The 19,355-nt window shown below is 35.5% G+C and overlaps 1 protein-coding gene across 1 annotated transcript in view; it reads right to left on the bottom strand.

The window, feature by feature from the left end:
- The window catches only part of LOC149806284 (CUB and sushi domain-containing protein 2-like), a 247,889-nt gene that overhangs the window by 1,863 nt on the left and 226,671 nt on the right, over positions 1-19,355 (bottom strand). Inside the window, exons 22-23 of the mRNA XM_089935578.1 lie at positions 4,755-4,949; positions 3,439-3,675 (exon numbers count right to left, since the gene is read on the bottom strand). Coding sequence (XP_089791704.1) covers positions 3,439-3,675; positions 4,755-4,949 — 432 coding nt within the window. The remainder of the gene's footprint in view (positions 1-3,438; positions 3,676-4,754; positions 4,950-19,355) is intronic.

Here is a 19,355-nt window from a genome sequence, read left to right as displayed (position 1 = left end):
GTTTTATTTAAACTATTTTAAGATTTAAAAACCAACCACAAAACACTGAAATAATGCTTCCAACTTTGACAGATCTTATATATCACAGCTAGAAGAAAGCAATGTGGGGGTGGGGTGTGTGTGTGTGGGTGTGGGTGTGAATTGCAAATGGTTACGTAGCAGACACACTTTGTAAATAAAGATTTTTTCAGCATCCATTTAAAATAAAAAATTTCAGCACCAAACTTTCAACTGTGTATATTCTAATGAGATCATAAAATTTTTTATCATGATTGTATCCTGAAAAATTTGACTATGACAAGATGTTTAAATGGCAAATCTCCAGAGCCTAAAAGATTCCCAGGTTAAATGCTATCATAATTTAGACTAAGCCATGCTTCCTTTTCCAGAATTGAAATCACTGGCAGTCTGCATATAAACAATTATGTTATGGCGATTTATTTCCTTTGAAACTTGCTTTCCATTTGCTCTTTGTGCTTTCCAGCATCATTCAGTATGCATAAATGGCCTAGGGTTCAAATCTGGGACAACTGTTATTTAACAGCTAAGTGAAATGGTCATCAGATTCTGCAAGACAGTAATACTGTCACCTATCAGTTGAAACCTGCTTTCAATTGGTGCATACTTGATGATGATAGATTCTGTCCACATTGTATGATTGAAAGAAAAATTGTATGTATTACTTGGGGATATATTTTACCAATAGTTGTCATTTTTTTTGTTTTATTTCAAATACAAAATTTCTCTTAAGCAAGCAGTGTCAAATGTGATGATTCAAAGAAGCAAACTAATGAATTCCAGTCATTTAAAAAACTCATTTAATGGCAGTGTATGAAATGTCTATTAGGTCAGAACTTACAAGAAGCCATTTACATGCATACATTTAATAAAATTCATAACCTGTATTTATACAAGGACACTATTTGATGGGAAGGGTTGAGAAGTGTCTTTTGAAAACCCCATATTCATTGAATTTATTGGCAATTCACTCTTATCTCCAATACATGTTTAGTATGTTAATGATTCACAGTTCACTTATCACTGAAATATAATTCATTTATAAAGTGAAATGCCTGATTCACTTTGTATATCATTTATAAAACCGGTGTAAATGTCATCAACAATTGTTGAATTATCCGGTAATTGGTTCTAAAACACTTGTTCATGAACCATTCATAAAATGCAGCTGAACTTTCCATGAGTGGTTCATGAATATTAAACGACAAAATGTTCAAGAACTTAAGTTCTAAACTATTAGTTCTTAAACAGTTCAAAAGTCCATAAGGAAAGAAATATTGCAGAAATATAAAATATGCCATTTTGGACAAAATTGCTCAGTCTTATATCCACTAGAAATACTCATTATATGGTCTAATTGATACATATCAACTAACCTAACAGTAGCTGAAGAATTGATGCCACTAAAATACTTATGCTGAGATGATGCCAGAAATTTACTTGTTCTTGTTATGGGTTTCTTGTCATTTTTCATTACACAATAAGCTGTATATGGCAGCCAGTGTAACTGGTGGAGGAAGAATCTCAGAAAACCCTTGTAAGAACCAATAAACCACAGGAAGCTAGAGGCAAGTTTTCTTCCATACCCACACTGTCTGTGCCTGAGATTCAAACCAATGCAGACATAGATGAAATGGAAGTGATCAGTAAAGACATGGCTACTGAGTCCCACAGGTCCCCAAGAAATGTACAGACTGTAGGAGTCTGGGAACAAAGGTTTGATCTTCCCACCTTGACAAAAACAAGGGGGAAGGAAGAGAAAAAGTAGAGAAGAACTATAATATTTGATTAGTCTCTCCAAACCCAATGTCCAATGCATCACAAATTCTTCTGTTTTGACCATTACTTCTTTCATTCCCTGTTTCATTACTTTGTAAATACTTGATCCACTTCATTACTTTGTACACACTAGATGCACTTCACTACTTTGTGCACACTAGACACACTTCACTACTTGTACACACTAGACGCACTTCACTACTTTGTACACATTAGATTCACTCACTACTTCATACACACTAGATGCACTTCACTACTTTGTACCCACTAGATGCACTCAGTATTTTGTACACACTAGATGCACTTCACTACTTTGTACACAATAGACACACTTCACTACTTTTGTACACACTAGATGCACTTCACTATTTTGTACACACTAGACACACTTCGCTACTATGTGCATTGCTGCCAAAACTGACATCAAAGTTATTTGTAATTCTGCATCCTGCACATACCTGTCAAATTTTCAAACGCCAAGTAGGGAGACTCAATGAAACAATATAGAGACTGAGATCCATAATCGGGAGATATTTAGCTACATTTTTAAGCCTAATTTTCACAAGATATTGACCAATAATCTGGGTCCAATACATGTGAAATTCTCAAATGCATCATTTCTCACTGTCATATACCTTATTTTCTCCCAGGAGGTGCCCTCTTTCATATTCTGGTCAGCTGTGGCCAAATTGCACAATAGCTACAGTTTAGTCTTCAGTAAACAAGCAAGAAAGCCAGTGCAACTAATTAACAGTTAGTCCTTATCATTGCAATTATCTTGTGAAAAGGAATGGCCATCCAACATAATTCAAAGAAACCATGTTCTACAGTGTTTGTTATGTAAGCACCAGCAACTGATTGGCAAATAAATTATGCCCTATTTTGTTGTAACTAGTGGTACCTAAATAGGCAGTCTCAAGCTACATGTACCGTATTTGTGGCAACTTATTTTCCCACATTTTATATACCTTTTTTAGTCTCAACTCACAAGGCATTTAATATAGTTTACTAAATAACAAATTTATTCTGAATAACTTTTTTAAGGGCACATAAGCTGCATGGTATGTTTCTCGATTCCTTCTTTTAATTTAAAGATGGTAATTAACATTTGTATACGTGGTACAGTAATGCTTGGAGTTCACTCGTGCAAGTTTCGTTGATGGGAATGGAGATCCAACACCATCTTAGTGATCATTCTTGGGACTGAAACTAATTGCTGACAATTTTATTGTTGTGGTTTATTTTCTGATTCTATTATTGTTGTAAGGTTAGAAACATTCAAAAACTGACTTGAATAATGTTTAAACTTGACATTCTATTTACTGAAAAATAATGTAATAATCAGGAGTTCTATGCAAAATTCTGGAGATAATATGAAATTTAGTTTTTTTCTCCTGCCATGAGCGTTGACAGGTATACCTGCAATGACTGACAGCACTGTCATCTATCATCAGTCTTCTAATGGAAATAGCTTCATGTTTCTGACTGCACAGTTCAATATAATGGCATTAATTACGGAATCACCATATATATAGTTTAGCCTCTACCTGAAGAAGCATTCAAATTGCTGTTTTGTCAGTTATCCACATGAAGTTAACAATCAATAATATACTACATGTAAGTGAAGTTAAATATTCCTACCTTTTACACTGATGTTTTTCAAACATGTAGCATTATTATCAGAAAAGTCGGTGGCTGTGACAACCAGTACTGTAGCTACAGATATGACATCCCCTTCCCGAACAGCTTTGTTGTATGTGACCTGCTTGATTCCTCCAGAATTGTCAGTCACATTAAAAGACTTCCCAAACACAACTTGTTCCATTACATCTACATAGATATTTTCATTACAGTCTGTGAATATTGGTGGTGTGATGTCTGAAAGAAGAAATACGAGCAATTACAAACCGTAATTTACAATGCTACCAGTAAGCCAGAATATATCCATGCTATAGATTACCAGATTTCTATGTCAGGAATACAGGCAATTACAAAGTGTAATTTACAATGCTACTAGTAAGCAAGAATATATCCATCCAACAGATTACCACATTTCTATGTCTGGAATACAGGCAATTACAAAGTGTAATATAGAATGGTATCTGTAAGCTAGAATATATCCATCTAAGAGATTACCACATTTCTATGTCTGGAATACAGGCAATTACAAAGTGTAATTTAGAATGGTAACTGTAAGCTAGAATATATCCATGCTATAGATTACACCATTTCTATGTCACCATAAGCTATAACAAACAATCCTGACAGTAAGAAAATAACTACTTTGATTAATTTGTATGGTTATTCTTCATCTTCAAATCTGATATAAGTTACCTAGTGAAAATCATAATCTTTAATTTTCTTCACATTAATGGCTAGACACAAATAAATGCATAACTGACAGTAAGAAAACACACATAAATGTGGTTCAAAGACACAGATTTTACAGAATTCTCAAATTAGTACAACTTTAAATGTCATCAGGATGCATACTGTCTATCCTACTGTTCTTATTGACCATCAAATCCTTCCTACTTCATGTAAACAGCATACAGCCTTGTCAGGTAGACAGCAACAAAGAGGCGATATGACCATCAAATCCTGCCTATTTCATATAAACAGCATATAGCCTTGTCAGGTAGACAGCAACAGAGAGACGATATGACCATCAAATCCTGCCTACTTCATGTAAACAGCATACAGCCTTGCCAGGTAGACAGCAAAAGAGAGACAATATGACCATCAAATCCTGCTTATTTCATGTAAACAGCATACAGCCTTGCCAGGTAGATAGGAACAGAGAGACGATATGACCATAAATCCTGCTTATTTCATGTATACATCATACAGCCTTGCCAGGTAGATAACAACTGAGAGACACTAGTTACTTTCAAGTCAAAATAAATTGATAGAAACAATACAAGAAACAGATCAATTTCTCTTTTCTTAAACATTACCTTTACAAACTGGTCTACTGCTTGTGCTCCAACTAACATTACCACTGGTACTATTATATACACACTCTATTGGACCTGGAGGGTCGGGCTGAAACCCAATTCTTGAGCAGGTGTAAGAAACCTTCTGGCCAATCTCATAGCTGGTTGCATTCTGCTGAGTGCCACCTGGGGTTCCTGGGTCAGTACAAGTCTTACCTGTAAAAGAATTATATATTTCTTTTATCATGTAACGTTTATACCTCCTATATCCCACCATAACCTGTGCCCCAAAAGTACCAAAATTGATGTTAAAAATTCTTTACAAATTTCTAAGATGATATAAAATCTGTTAAGGTCAATTAAATATGCAAACAAATCAGCCTACAAATTAAATTTCACTATCTAAGTAGTGTTGCTTAAATTCATCTAAGACAGTTTTCATCACAAAAGTTTGAATCCAAAAAGTAAAAAAAGCACATTAAGATGAGCACCATGAATGGTATATTATACACTGTCTATATCTCCATGTAGATAACTGAAATGTGTAGAAAACGTTTTTCTTCCTTCAGTCAGTGTCCCTGACCATTGATCTTTTGACCCTCAAATCAATACTCCTTCCTTACACCCAGTGCAAGACATCAACATGTCTGTGATAGAGAACTATTATTATTGTGCAGAAACCATTATTTTTCTTTCAGTTACAGTCACCATGACTTTTAACTTTCTCACCCCAAAAACAACAGGATTTTTCATTACACAAAGTGTAAGCAATCCACAAAGTTTGGTTCAGGTATATGACCTTGACCCATGAACTTTGGATCCCAGAAATGACAAAGTTTGTCCATACCACAAAAGCATGCGATCCAAATTTTGTAAACTAAAGCATACATGTGAACCTCCCAGATTGAGCAGTTTTCCTTCCACTGACTGAAATCTCCCACATATGCAAAATTATTAATAAAAAATTCCCAAAACATAATAAAAAATCTAGCCTTTTTTCCAACTTGCTTACAGTATAATATATTTTCAGTAAAGACTTCCTCTGATGACATGAGTGTGAGCATGGCACGTTAATTGCAAAAGCGTGAAATTAATGACTGGATTATATTACATGTGATCAAAAGTAATTTGGAAAGGATAAAAGACGCTAATGGATTATGGCTGGATTAGACTAAAGAACCTGGGTGGCATAAAACAGGTTGGTTATGGTATCAGTATTTTTTTTATAGCTATAAATGTGCATGATCTCCTAATACTAAAATGCTAAAATATAAACAAAAGAAATATCGCATAAAATTCAACAATAGATTGAAACAGAATTTCAGTAGTTAGTAACAAGTTCAACGAGACAATGGGGCAAGCAGGCATGTCACAGAATTGTCTTATTTTCATTATTAATAACACCATGTATGACGAGAGTGTATCTAAAAGTTTAGAAAATAGAAGCAAATTAAATACTGCCAAAACCTTAAGACATATTTTCTATAGCTATGATCTTGGATCCAAAGTAAAGATACAATATGCTCATCCAAGCAAGCATATTGCATGATGCTCATCCAAGTAAGTATTCTGTACAATGCTCATCCAAGTAAGCATACTATATCATGCTCATCCAAGTAAGCATACTGCACAATGCTCATCCAAGTAAGCATGCTGTATGATGCTCATCCAAGTAAGCATACTGTATGATGTTCATCCAAGTAAGCATACTGTAGAATGCTCATCCTGGTAAGCACTGTGCAATGCTCATCAAAGTAAGCATACTGTACAATGCTCATCCAAGTAAAGCATACTGTATGATGCTCCTCCAAGTAAGCATACTGTACAATGATCATCCAAGTAAGCATACTGTATAATACTCATCCAAATAAGCATACTGTACAATGCTCATCAAATTAAACATACTCTGCATTGCTCATCCAAGTAAGCATACTGTATAATGCCCATCCAATTAAGCATACCATATGATGCTCATCCATGTAAACATACTGTATGATGCTCATCCAAGTAAGCATATGTACAATGCTCACCAAAATAAGCATATCATACAATGCTCATCCAATCAAACATACTGTACAATGCTCATTCAAGTAAGCATAATGTACAATGCCCATCCAAGTAAGCATACTGTATGAAGTTCATCCAGGTAAGCATATTGTTTGATGCTCATCCAAGTAAGCATACTGTACAATGCTCATCCAGGTAAGTATATTACATGATGCTCATTCAAGTAAGAAATATTGTATGATGAATTATCCTAGTTTCATGATGATTCATTAGAAGTGTAATCAGAATTTATCAAGGGCTTTATGACATCCACCGAAAAGAAACATTTTAATAAAGACTTAAACACAAATTTATATGACCGTGACCTTAAATCCAAGATAAAAACAGTTGAGTGAGCAAGCTGAAGAATGATCTATCTTAGCTTCATAATCATCACTGCAAGAAGGATGACAATGTGGGATTTAGAAAATATATCCAAAAAAAGCAAGTTTAACCAAAACCTTATCTACTGACAATGATACCACTGACACTGCTGGACAGTGAGGATAATGTCTAATTTCCCACTAATGCAAGAACAAGAATGGATTTTGAAAATTCATAAAACTGCTGCAGTAGCTTAAAAATTGAATCAGATCAGAGAAAACATGGATACAAATGAGATGGCAGTGTTTTATTTAACTATGCTAAGCAGATTTTCCACAATTATAGTAACAAGCTTCTTGCAACAAACAAACTCTGATACAAGCAGTGGAAGCACAGAAGTGGAATAAATATTGCTGACTTGTAGAAAACTTTAATCAATATAGATGTTCACTACATTTACATTATTTTAGTAAAACTTCTGGTTAATTAAAAAAATAATGAACATGCTGCATAGAGCCACCGCAGGCACCTTAACAGTTGGAACATGTTTTACTTTAAATTGAGAGCAGTAACTAAGGCTGATTTAAATCGGAACAAGAATGCACAATATTTTCAAATCATTAGACCATTCTCAGAGCTAAGTAGGTCCCCACCACCAAGCTCTTCAACAGACATCCAACTCTGAAAAATAATCAAATTTACACTTATGACCAAAGTATTTTGTTTAGCAAGAACAATGTTTTGCAATTCAGTTACAGAAAAACTAAACTTTCAACATAAAAATGACAAAAGCAGTGTTTTGATCTGACCCATGGTTGCTTGTGACAAAAGATTTCCTCAAATTGCATGCAGTATGAATTTTCAAAAATATGTCATCAACAACACAATGTAACAATCCCCATACATAAAAATGAAAGTATGTTTTATCAATCAATCAATGACTGTTTGGAAGAGAAAATTTAATTAGCTCGTTCCAATGTCAGTGTGAAAGGTCTTGTTCAGTCACTACTGTGAGAAAAGTTTATTCACATGCACAGTGACTGGTTAAACAGGTTTATGTACATGTAAATTAATGAGAAATTAACAAATCTCTACACAAACATACACACAGACACAGCCACAGATGATGACGTGTAGTTACCCACAGTTTGCAATATAGTCTCCAATATACAATGATGTATCAATTTAATGGCATTACCAAAGTTTTAAGTAGCAACAAGAGTGTGTATGTTTAGTATATGAGTTTTAGACTTATTCAAAACAATCAGTTGTACAGGACATATTAACATTTTTATTTCCTCCTCCACATGAGAGTTAATTTTAGTTATACACAAAAGATGATTGCAATTTAACATAGCCAGTTTTAGAATAGATTTTATCTTACTTAAGGAAATGTTAATAGTGTTGAAGTCTGATATGATGATATCAAGTTAGAAATGTCTAGTAATGATAAGCGAACACATGTATACAGGTCTTGTATAATGTACTTTGAAAGTGGGAGTTAAACAGTAACTTCTGCAAGCTATTATCAGATCCTTAACTTGCTGTATACATGGGGCTTAAGTTGTTGGGTCATGTTTAGTGTACATGATTTATGGGCCTTGAATACTAATAATGACCCTAGCTACTGGTCCTCATTGGCATCAGTAGTCAAGGACAACTAGAGTGAATGGTATACATCTAGTAGGGCATTTTTCCCCAATCAGACAGAGTCATATTTTGTACTACTAATATGAATACCATTCATCTGTTCATGTTTAACACATTTCTCACGCTGTTTTAAATATGGGAAATTGGAACTCAGAATACTTTCTTCATGCTGGGATCAGCCATAAACACTACTTGCCTTGATCTGGAACCAACCCAGAATACACTTTTAAGCAGGTATCAATCTAGCATAGCTCTAATTAAGTTACGATCAGTCAAAATTTGCTCTTATATTTGCATCAGCCTAACAGAAATTCCACTTAATCTGAAATTGTCCCAGATTATAATCTAAGGCTGGGATCAGCCTTAAGCACTGTTTCTAAATAGATTTGTTTTTGGTCACATGGTAAGCACCAAGCCTTAGACAAGCAAATTAATATCGGAGTTGGGTTTTTTTTCTGACATCACTGGTGGTGTCACTGGTGGCGCCACCAGTTATCTCAAAGCAAAGTAGAACTTTATGAACTATAAGATGCCTGTTAATTGCTAAGTCCTTAATTGCCATTATTATATTTCATTTTAGAGAAGTCACAACAAAATATGTACACACAAAATAAGAATTATGTAAAAGCAATCAGTTTGTAGTAGTTTACTGGCATGATGATTGGACAAGAGTTTGTTACTGCTGTGTGATTGGTGGTGAGGTTACCAATTATGTGTCAAAATTGTACATAGTTGTTAAATGCCAATACTGTTTGTAATTGTTAAATGCCAAAAAGGTTATATTTTTTTTAATGATTACAAGTCCTGGGACTCATAAAATAATAAAAAATTTCCTGTCCCAATACTTAAATTGATTACAGTTCTTTAAATGGATCCATCACTCTACAAACTACATTAGCTATATGTCCCTATCTGTTTTATTTACCTTGCTTTACATTTTTAAGAGGTACATTTATGGGACATCAGTGTGGCACCAGAGGAGGGAATCTGGCAATAGCAACAGGTAAATATTACATCATTAACATTAGTTTTACCAACTCTACATAAACTACATTTTAATATAAGTAATACATGCCTGTTGCTGTTATGTACCTGAATTTGTCAATTTGGTGGGAGACTAGCAACCACCATACACAAGAAACACAAGGAATGCACCCTCATTGTAGCTCGCTCGAAAGACCACTGCCAGATGGAATCCATATGTGCAATTGTATGAGCTATTATGACAATTGCACTTAATGAATATGTGCCTTCGCTTTGACAAGATAATGAGCAAAGATGGAGTTAGTGTGAGATTGCCAAAATGTGGCTTTGATCACACACTCCAGAGAAGAATTTAGACAGACCAATAGTGTATCAATGGTTCATGAATTAAAAGTCCCTTTCACTAAGAGACTGACAATCTTTCTTATCACAGACCACCTTGATGGTGGAAGCTGAAATATCAGCTGAACCTTTATTAGTGGGGAAATGTTAGAATCTGAACTGGGCATAGTCTCTCTTAATAATCCTCAGCACAGATACAACTGAGACTGGAGATACAGCCAACTGCAGCTAAATAGCCAAGCTAACCAAGTCAAGAAACCAGCTCATAAGTTTCATTGCACCTTTTTCAGCTTTGCTCTGAAGATGGAATATGAAATTCACTCATTTCTCTCACAGGTGGTAAGAAGAGTAAAAAACAAAAGTCTTCATGGTTAAATTCTCAAAGGAAGCTTCACCCACATGTTCATATGGATATTTATTTACAAACCACAAGACGCAAGCAAAGAAGATTCCATTTAGACAATAGAATGGAACACTAGTCTCTGCCACTCAAAATAATTAATCCTGTACGCTAAGGGAGAGTCCTAATGGCTGTGCCTTTTAAAACTTTAAAGAGTGTTGGATAGGAATGTTATATAGCCCTTGATAGTAGAAATCAAGCATTGTTTTTCTGGTTAGGGGCTGGGGAAATGTAAAGGGAGAGTTTGTTGTTTAGGCTTGTAACAACCAAGTTAAACCAACTGAGTTCTTCAAAGTTGGATAAAGGAAATCTGCTAGAGACCATTCCATGAGGACTATCTTCCCTTTCCCTGACAAACTACAAAACTATTCTATATGCCAGGAATGAGGCAAACTCAGAGAATAATGCTTTCTGAGACTTCCCAGCCAGTGAAGAAGATTCCAAACTTCCACACAGAGGAAATGTGCACGTGTACCACCTTGTCTCCTTGGGTATGCTACCACAAACATGTAATCAAAGTGAACCATAACCCAGTAACTTCTTACTTGGTCAACAGACCCTGAAGGGCTAAGAACAGAGCCCTCATTTCCAAATTATTCACGTGAAGAATAGATTCTTCCCAGGACCACAAGCCCTAAATAGTTTGTCCTTCCAGCTCAGATGAGAACCCCACCCAAGTTGGACACATCTGCAAATAAAAAGCAGTGTGGTTGTGAGGTTTGCATGTCAACCCTAGCCCCAAAAAGGTCATGATGTTTTAAAACCAAATCAGATAATGGTAGAAATCCCATCCTAGAGAAATCTGAACATTTAGAGGGTCCCTTTGCAGTTTCCTGACTGACAAAAGAAGAATCTGTAAAAAAGACACATTTTCAGTCAGCTTAGGAAATCAGGTTCACTGCAGAGTTCAAGGTTCCGTACAAAACAAGAAAACCAGGGGCCAAACAACATGTTCTTTGTCAGCCATTGTCGATCAACCAATCATTAAAATACTGGAGGACTGAGATACATAGCGTTCTTAAATGGGATGCAACTACTCCCAAGGCCCCGGTAAATGCTGTGTGCAGAGGTCTGGATGAATGGCAGATTTTGAAATTGGAAGACCACTCCCATCCTAGCAAATCTGAAGGTACTTCTGTGGAGGAAAGATAGGGTGAAGGAAAGATAGGGTGATGGTCAAAGAAGAATGCCAAGTCACCAGGTCTTATGGCATTCCTGATTGAGGCTGTGGTCTTCCAGAGGTGGGTCATTAAACATCCTCCATACTACACCCTTCTGAAGAAGTGATTAAACCTCATCCTTTACCTGCGATGTATTAAACTGGTGCAAAAACATTGTGGACATTACTAGAGATTGAAAATCTCAAAATGGAATCATCTTTTATAATAGAAAAGATCCAGCCATCAACCATTAGGCCATCCAAAACCTCTGAAAAAAATGTTTAGCCTGAACCAATGGGAACCAGAGAAGGAGTGGAACTGCAGAAGAGATAATGAATCCATGAGGTTCTCCACCCTTGTCCTTAGGAAATGGGTCAGGACCCATAAACTTTCTCCCATGTGCCTTTGCAATACGCCCTTCTCTGACCCAACTGTCACATGGTTGTTTCTTTGACTGGGCCCTTGTGGCCTTAAGTAATTTAGTCAATGAACCCTGTGGCCAGTCAGGATGATTTCATTTTTGGCCATTTTGAAGGGCCAGAAGCAGATGCTAGGGGCTGGTGTTGCTGGTTTGTCAATTCCTAAAAAGCCACAGAAAGAATGAACCTTCTGAAGGGAGTCACATTGAGTCCAGGGGAGCAGATCCTTATTAGTTTTACTGTTTTCAAGTATGACATTAGATGCAACATTCATGCAGAAGTGAAGAAACTATGCTGATGAGGCACATCAACAAGGATAACACATGACAAGACGTTTTTGCTTCCAGCAAATGATGAAGGGCAATTCGTGACTGAGATTCCTCCTTCAGCAGGTTGAACTAGGCAGCTGAAAAGAAGTCAGTATGTAAGGTTACAGTTACTAGAGAGCTGGGTCTTTGTTTTAAGATTTCCAGTGTTTTAACTGAGGCAAACCAACATCCCCATATACATATACACTTGTGCCATTTCAGCATCCAAAGTGGTTGCTTTAGCGGGCCAAACAGCATCTGAACCTTAGAACCAGATGCAGCAAATAATGGTCACAATGTGTGTGTGTGTTGTGGGGGACAGATGTCCCACCGATTGTCTAGTATTGTCTTGGCCCTTGCTAAACCTTTAGAAAATATCCTTGATCGTAACCGAGTGAAAAAGCTAAAATAAATGAATAAAATGAATTCAAAATGCATCTGTAGACCCAATATGTAAAGGATAAAAATATTTAACTAAATACCTAACCTAGCTAGAAATAATTCTCAACAAAATTAGTACACTTACACACCTGTGGGTGATATATTAAAATGCAAGGTAGTACAACAATGTGTCCTAGAAAAAAATGAAAATGACTCTCAAGAGAGCCCAACAGTAACAGAAAAAAATTCTAGATCAGGGGTATTTCCACATAACGAAGATGATGCACAAGAAATAAACAAAATCAGTACAATAACAAATGAAGCAAAGACCAACATTTCCAGTGTCCCAAGACTTAATAGACTGCCATTCATTATATTATTTTGTCAAACCAATTCTTTTGTCTTGATCAAATAATAAATCTCATGACAGTTAACTTGATTTATTTTCTTGTTCTGACAATTGCACATATGTACTTATACAAGGAATTTAAAATAAGAAGTTTCTTCTTGTTTCATGAGCCTCAATGCTAATTTGATTAGTTTTTGTTTTATATTGTATTACATGAATTCCTCAGCATAATTTTTTTTTTCCTCAGCCAATTAGATCAGAACTTGTGAATACTGCCTGTAAATGATGTGCACTTATTGTTAAAATGTTTGCTAGGTTTTCTAACAGTTCAGCATAATTACAGAAAGACAGACTAGAGAAATGACAGGAAGTGAACATAGCTCTGCCTTTACGATATATAACCATGATGAAAAAGGATAAGAAGTTTTCAATTTATACATGGAAAACCACTTCAGTACACCATATTAATCATACTGTTTATTGGATTCAAAAGAGAAATTTAAAACGTTATACTGATAAACGTAAAACTATATTTTGCAGGCAAGAATTCAAAAAAAATGCAACAACTGTCTTTGTGGTTCCAAACTAGGTGATACTGTGGTATGAAAAGTGGGGTCTAAGAGATGGTGTACTAAGCTTAATTGTCCAGGCCTATTATGTTTCCTTATAAAAGATGGGCATGTGGCACTGATATGCACTAAGAAATGGTGTACTAAACTTAATTTACTAGGCCTATTATGTTTCCTTATAAAAGATGGTCATGTGGCACTGAAGAAATGGTGTACTAAACTTAATTGTCCAGGCCTATTATGTTTCCTTATAAAAGATGGTCAAGTGGCACTGAAGAAATGGTGTACTAAACTTAATTGTCCAGGCCTATTATGTTTCCTTATAAAAGATGGGCATGTGGCACTGATACGCTTTAAGAAATGGTGTAAAAAACTCACTTGTCCAGGCCTATTATGTTTCCTTATAAAAGATGGTCATGTGGCACTGAAGAAATGGTGTACTAAACTTAATTGTCCAGGCCTATTATGTTTCCTTATAAAAGATGGCCATGTGGGACTGATATGCTTTAAGAAATGGTGTACTAAACTTCCTTGTTCAGGCCTATTATGTTTCCTTATCAAAGATGGTCATGTGGCACTGATATGAACTAAGAAATGGTGTACTAAACTTACTTGTCCAGGCTTATTATGTTTTCTTATAAAAGATGGTCATCTGGCACTGATATGAACTAAGAAATGGTGTACTAAACTTACTTGTCCAGGCCTATTATGTTTCCTTATAAAAGATGGTCATGTGGCACTGATATGAACTAAGATATGGTGTACTAAACTTAATTGTCCAGGCCTATTATGTTTCCTTATAAAAGATGGTCATGTGGCACTGATATGAACTAAGAAATGGTGTACTAAACTTACTTGTCCAGGCCTATTATGTTTCCTCATAAAAGATGGTCATGTGGCACTGATATGAACTACGAAATGGTGAACTAAACTTCCTTGTTCAGGCCTATTATGTTTCCTTATAAAAGATGGTCATGTGGCACTGATATGAACTAAGAAATGGTGTACTAAACTTACTTGTCCAGTCCTATTATGTTTCCTTATAAAAGATGGTCATGTGGCACTGATATGAACTACGAAATGGTGTACTAAACTTACTTGTCCAGGCCTATTATGTTTCCTTATAAAAGATGGTCATGTGGCACTGATATGAACTAAGAAATGGTGTACTAAACTTACTTGTCCAGGCCTATTATGTTTCCTTATAAAAGATGGTCATGTGGCACTGATACAGACTAAGAAATGGTGTACTAAACTTAATTGTCCAGGCCTATTATGTTTCCTTATAAAAGATGGTCAAGTGGCACTGATATGAACTAAGAAATGGTGTACTAAACTTAATTGTCCAGGCCTATTATGTTTTCTTATAAAAGATGGTCATGTGGCACTGATATGAACTACGAAATGGTGTACTAAACTTACTTGTTCAGGCCTATTATGTTTCCTTATAAAAGAGGTCATGTGGCACTGATATGAACTAAGAAATGGTCTACTAAACTTAATTGTCCAGGCCTATTATGTTTCTTTATAAAAGATGGTCATGTGGCACTGATATGAACTAAGAAATGGTGTACTAAACTTACTTGTCCAGGCCTATTATGTTTCCTTATAAAAGATGGTCATGTGGCACTGATATGAACTAAGATATGGTGTACTAAACTTACTTGTCCAGGCCTATTATGTTTCCTTATAAAAGATGGTCATGTGGCACTGATATGCTTTAAGAAATGGTGTACTAAACTTCCTTGTTCAGGCCTATTATGTTTCCTTATAAAAGATGGTCATGTGGCACTCATATGAACTAAGAAATGGTGTACTAAACTTACTTGTTCAGGCATATTATGTTTCCTTATAAAAGATGGTCATGTGGCACTGATATGCTTTAAGAAATGGTGTAAAAAACTCACTTGTCCAGGCCTATTATGTTTCCTTATAAAAGATGGTCATGTGGCACTGAAGAAATGGTGTACTAAACTTAATTGTCCAGGCCTATTATGTTTCCTTATAAAAAATGGCCATGTGGGACTGATATGCTTTAAGAAATGGTGTACTAAACTTCCTTGATCAGGCCTATTATGTTTCCTTATAAAAGATGGTCATGTGGCACTGATATGAACTAAGAAATGGTGTACTAAACTTACTTGTCCAGGCTTATTATGTTTTCTTATAAAAGATGGTCATGTGGCACTGATATGAACTAAGAAATGGTGTACTAAACTTACTTGTCCAGGCCTATTATGTTTCCTTATAAAAGATGGTCATGTGGCACTGATATGAACTAAGATATGGTGTACTAAACTTACTTGTCCAGGCCTATTATGTTTCCTTATAAAAGATGGTTATGTGGCACTCATATGAACTAAGAAATGGTGTACTAAACTTACTTGTCCAGGCCTATTATGTTTCCTTATAAAAGATGGTCATGTGGCACTGATATGAACTAAGAAATGGTGTACTAAACTTACTTGTCCAGGCCTATTATGTTTCCATATAAAAGATGGTAATGTGGCACTGATACAAACTAAGAAATGGTGTACTAAACTTACTTGTCCAGGCCTATTATGTTTCCTTATAAAAGATGGTCATGTGGCACTGATATGAACTAAGAAATGGTGTACTAAACTTACTTCTCCAGGCCTATTATGTTTTCTTATAAAAGATGGTCATGTGGCACTGATATGAACTACGAAATGGTGTACTAAAGTTACTTGTTCAGGCCTATTATGTTTCTTTATAAATGATGGTCTAGTGGCACTGATATGAACTAAGAAATGGTGTACTAAACTTACTTGTCCAGGCTTATTATGTTTTCTTATAAAAGATGGTCATGTGGCACTGATATGAACTAAGAAATGGTGTACTAAACTTGATTGTCCAGGCCTATTATGTTTCTTTATAAATGATGGTCTAGTGGCACTGATATGAACTAAGAAATGGTGTACTAAACTTACTTGTCCAGGCCTATTATGTTTCCTTATAAAAGATGGTCATGTGGCACTGATATGAACTAAGTTATGGTGTACTAAACTTACTTGTTCAGGCCTATTATGTTTCCTTATAAAAGATGGTCATGTGGCACTGATATGCTTTAAGAAATGGTGTACTAAACTTCCTTGTTCAGGCCTATTATGTTTCCTTATAAAAGATGGTCATGTGGCACTGATATGAACTACGAAATGGTGTACTAAACTTACTTGTCCAGGCCTATTATGTTTCCTTATAAAAGATGGTCATGTGGCACTGATATGAACTAAGAAATGGTGTACTAAACTTACTTGTCCAGGCCTATTATGTTTCCTTATAAAAGATGGTCATGTGGCACTGATATGAACTAAGAAATGGTGTACTAAACTTACTTGTTCAGGCCTATTATGTTTCCTTATAAAAGATGGTCATGTGGCACTGATATGAACTAAGAAATGGTGTACCAAACTTAATTGTCCAGGCCTATTATGTTTCCTTATAAAAGATGGTCAAGTGGCACTGATATGAACTAAGAAATGGTGTACTAAACTTACTTGTCCAGGCCTATTATGTTTCCTTATAAAAGATGGTCATGTGGCACTGATATGAACTAAGAAATGGTGTGCTAAACTTACTTGTCCAGGCCTATTATGTTTCCTTATAAAAGATGGTCATGTGGCACTGATACAAACTAAGAAATGGTGTACTAAACTTACTTGTCCAGGCCTATTATGTTTCCTTATAAAAGATGGTCATGTGGCACTGATGTGAACTAAGAAATGGTGTACTAAACTTACTTGTCCAGGCCTATTATGTTTCCTTATAAAAGATGGTCATGTGGCACTGATATGAACTACGAAATGGTGTACTAAACTTACTTGTTCAGGCCTATTATGTTTCCTTATAAAAGATGGTCATGTGGCACTGATATGAACTAAGAAATGGTGTACTGAACTTAATTGTCCAGGCCTATTATGTTTCTTTATAAAAGATGGTCATGTGGCACTGATATGAACTAAGAAATGGTGTACTAAACTTACTTGTCCAGGCCTATTATGTTTCCTTATAAAAGATGGTCATGTGGCACTGATAAGAACTAAGATATGGTGTACTAAACTTGCTTGTCCAGGCCTATTATGTTTCCTTATAAAAGATGGTCATGTGGCACTGATATGAACTAAGAAATGGTGTACTAAACTTCCTTGTTCAGGCCTATTATGTTTCCTTATAAAAGATGGTCATGTGGCACTCATATGAACTACGAAATGGTGTACTAAACTTACTTGTCCAGGCCTATTATGTTTCCTTATAAAAGATGGTCATGTGGCACTGATATGAACTAAGAAATGGTGTACTAAACTTAATTGTCCAGGCCTATTATGTTTCCTTATAAAAGATGGTCATGTGGCACTGATATGAACTAAGAAATGGTGTACTAAACTTACTTGTTCAGGCCTATTATGTTTCCTTATAAAAGATGGTCATGTGGCACTGATATGAACTAAGAAATGGTGTACTAAACTTAATTGTCCAGGCCTATTATGTTTCCTTATAAAAGATGGTCAAGTGGCACTGATATGAACTAAGAAATGGTGTACTAAACTTACTTGTCCAGGCCTATTATGTTTCCTTATAAAAGATGGTCATGTGGCACTGATATGAACTAAGAAATGGTGTGCTAAACTTACTTGTTCAGGCATATTATGTTTCCTTATAAAAGATGGTCATGTGGCACTGATATGCTTTAAGAAATGGTGTAAAAAACTCACTTGTCCAGGCCTATTATGTTTCCTTATAAAAGATGGTCATGTGGAACTGAAGAAATGGTGTACTAAACTTAATTGTCCAGGCCTATTATGTTTCCTTATAAAAGATGGCCATGTGGGACTGATATGCTTTAAGAAATGGTGTACTAAACTTCCTTGTGCAGGCCTATTATGTTTCCTTATAAAAGATGGTCATGTGGCACTGATATGAACTAAGAAATGGTGTACTAAACTTACTTGTCCAGGCCTATTATGTTTCCTTATAAAAGATGGTCATGTGGCACTGATATGAACTAAGAAATGGTGTACTAAACTTACTTGTCCAGGCCTATTATGTTTCCTTATAAAAGATGGTGATGTGGCACTGATATGAACTAAGATATGGTGTACTAAACTTACTTGCCAAGGCCTATTATGTTTCCTTATAAAAGATGGTCATGTGGCACTGATATGAACTAAGAAATGGTGTACTAAACTTACTTGTCCAGGCCTATTATGTTTCCTTATAAAAGATGGTCATGTGGCACTGATATGAACTAAGAAATGGTGTACTAAACTTACTTGTCCAGGCCTATTATGTTTCCTTATAAAAGATGGTCATGTGGCACTGATACAAACTAAGAAATGGTGTACTAAACTTATTTGTCCAGGCCTATTATGTTTCCTTATAAAAGATGGTCATGTGGCACTGATATGAACTAAGAAATGGTGTACTAAACTTACTTGTCCAGGCCTATTATGTTTTCTTATAAAAGATGGTCATGTGGCACTGATATGAACTACGAAATGGTGTACTAAACTTACTTGTTCAGGCCTATTATGTTTCCTTATATAAGATGGTCATGTGGCACTGATATGAACTAAGAAATGGTGTACTAAACTTAATTGTCCAGGCCTATTATGTTTCTTTATAAAAGATGGTCATGTGGCACTGATATGAACTAAGAAATGGTGTACTAA

Source organism: Sinohyriopsis cumingii, chromosome 2, assembly GCF_028554795.1.
Source record: "Sinohyriopsis cumingii isolate HCF-2022 chromosome 2, ASM2855479v2, whole genome shotgun sequence".
Taxonomy (NCBI): domain Eukaryota; kingdom Metazoa; phylum Mollusca; class Bivalvia; order Unionida; family Unionidae; genus Sinohyriopsis; species Sinohyriopsis cumingii.
The sequence above is the reverse complement of the archived record's forward strand: the minus strand, read 5'-3'. Positions and strand labels throughout refer to the sequence as shown.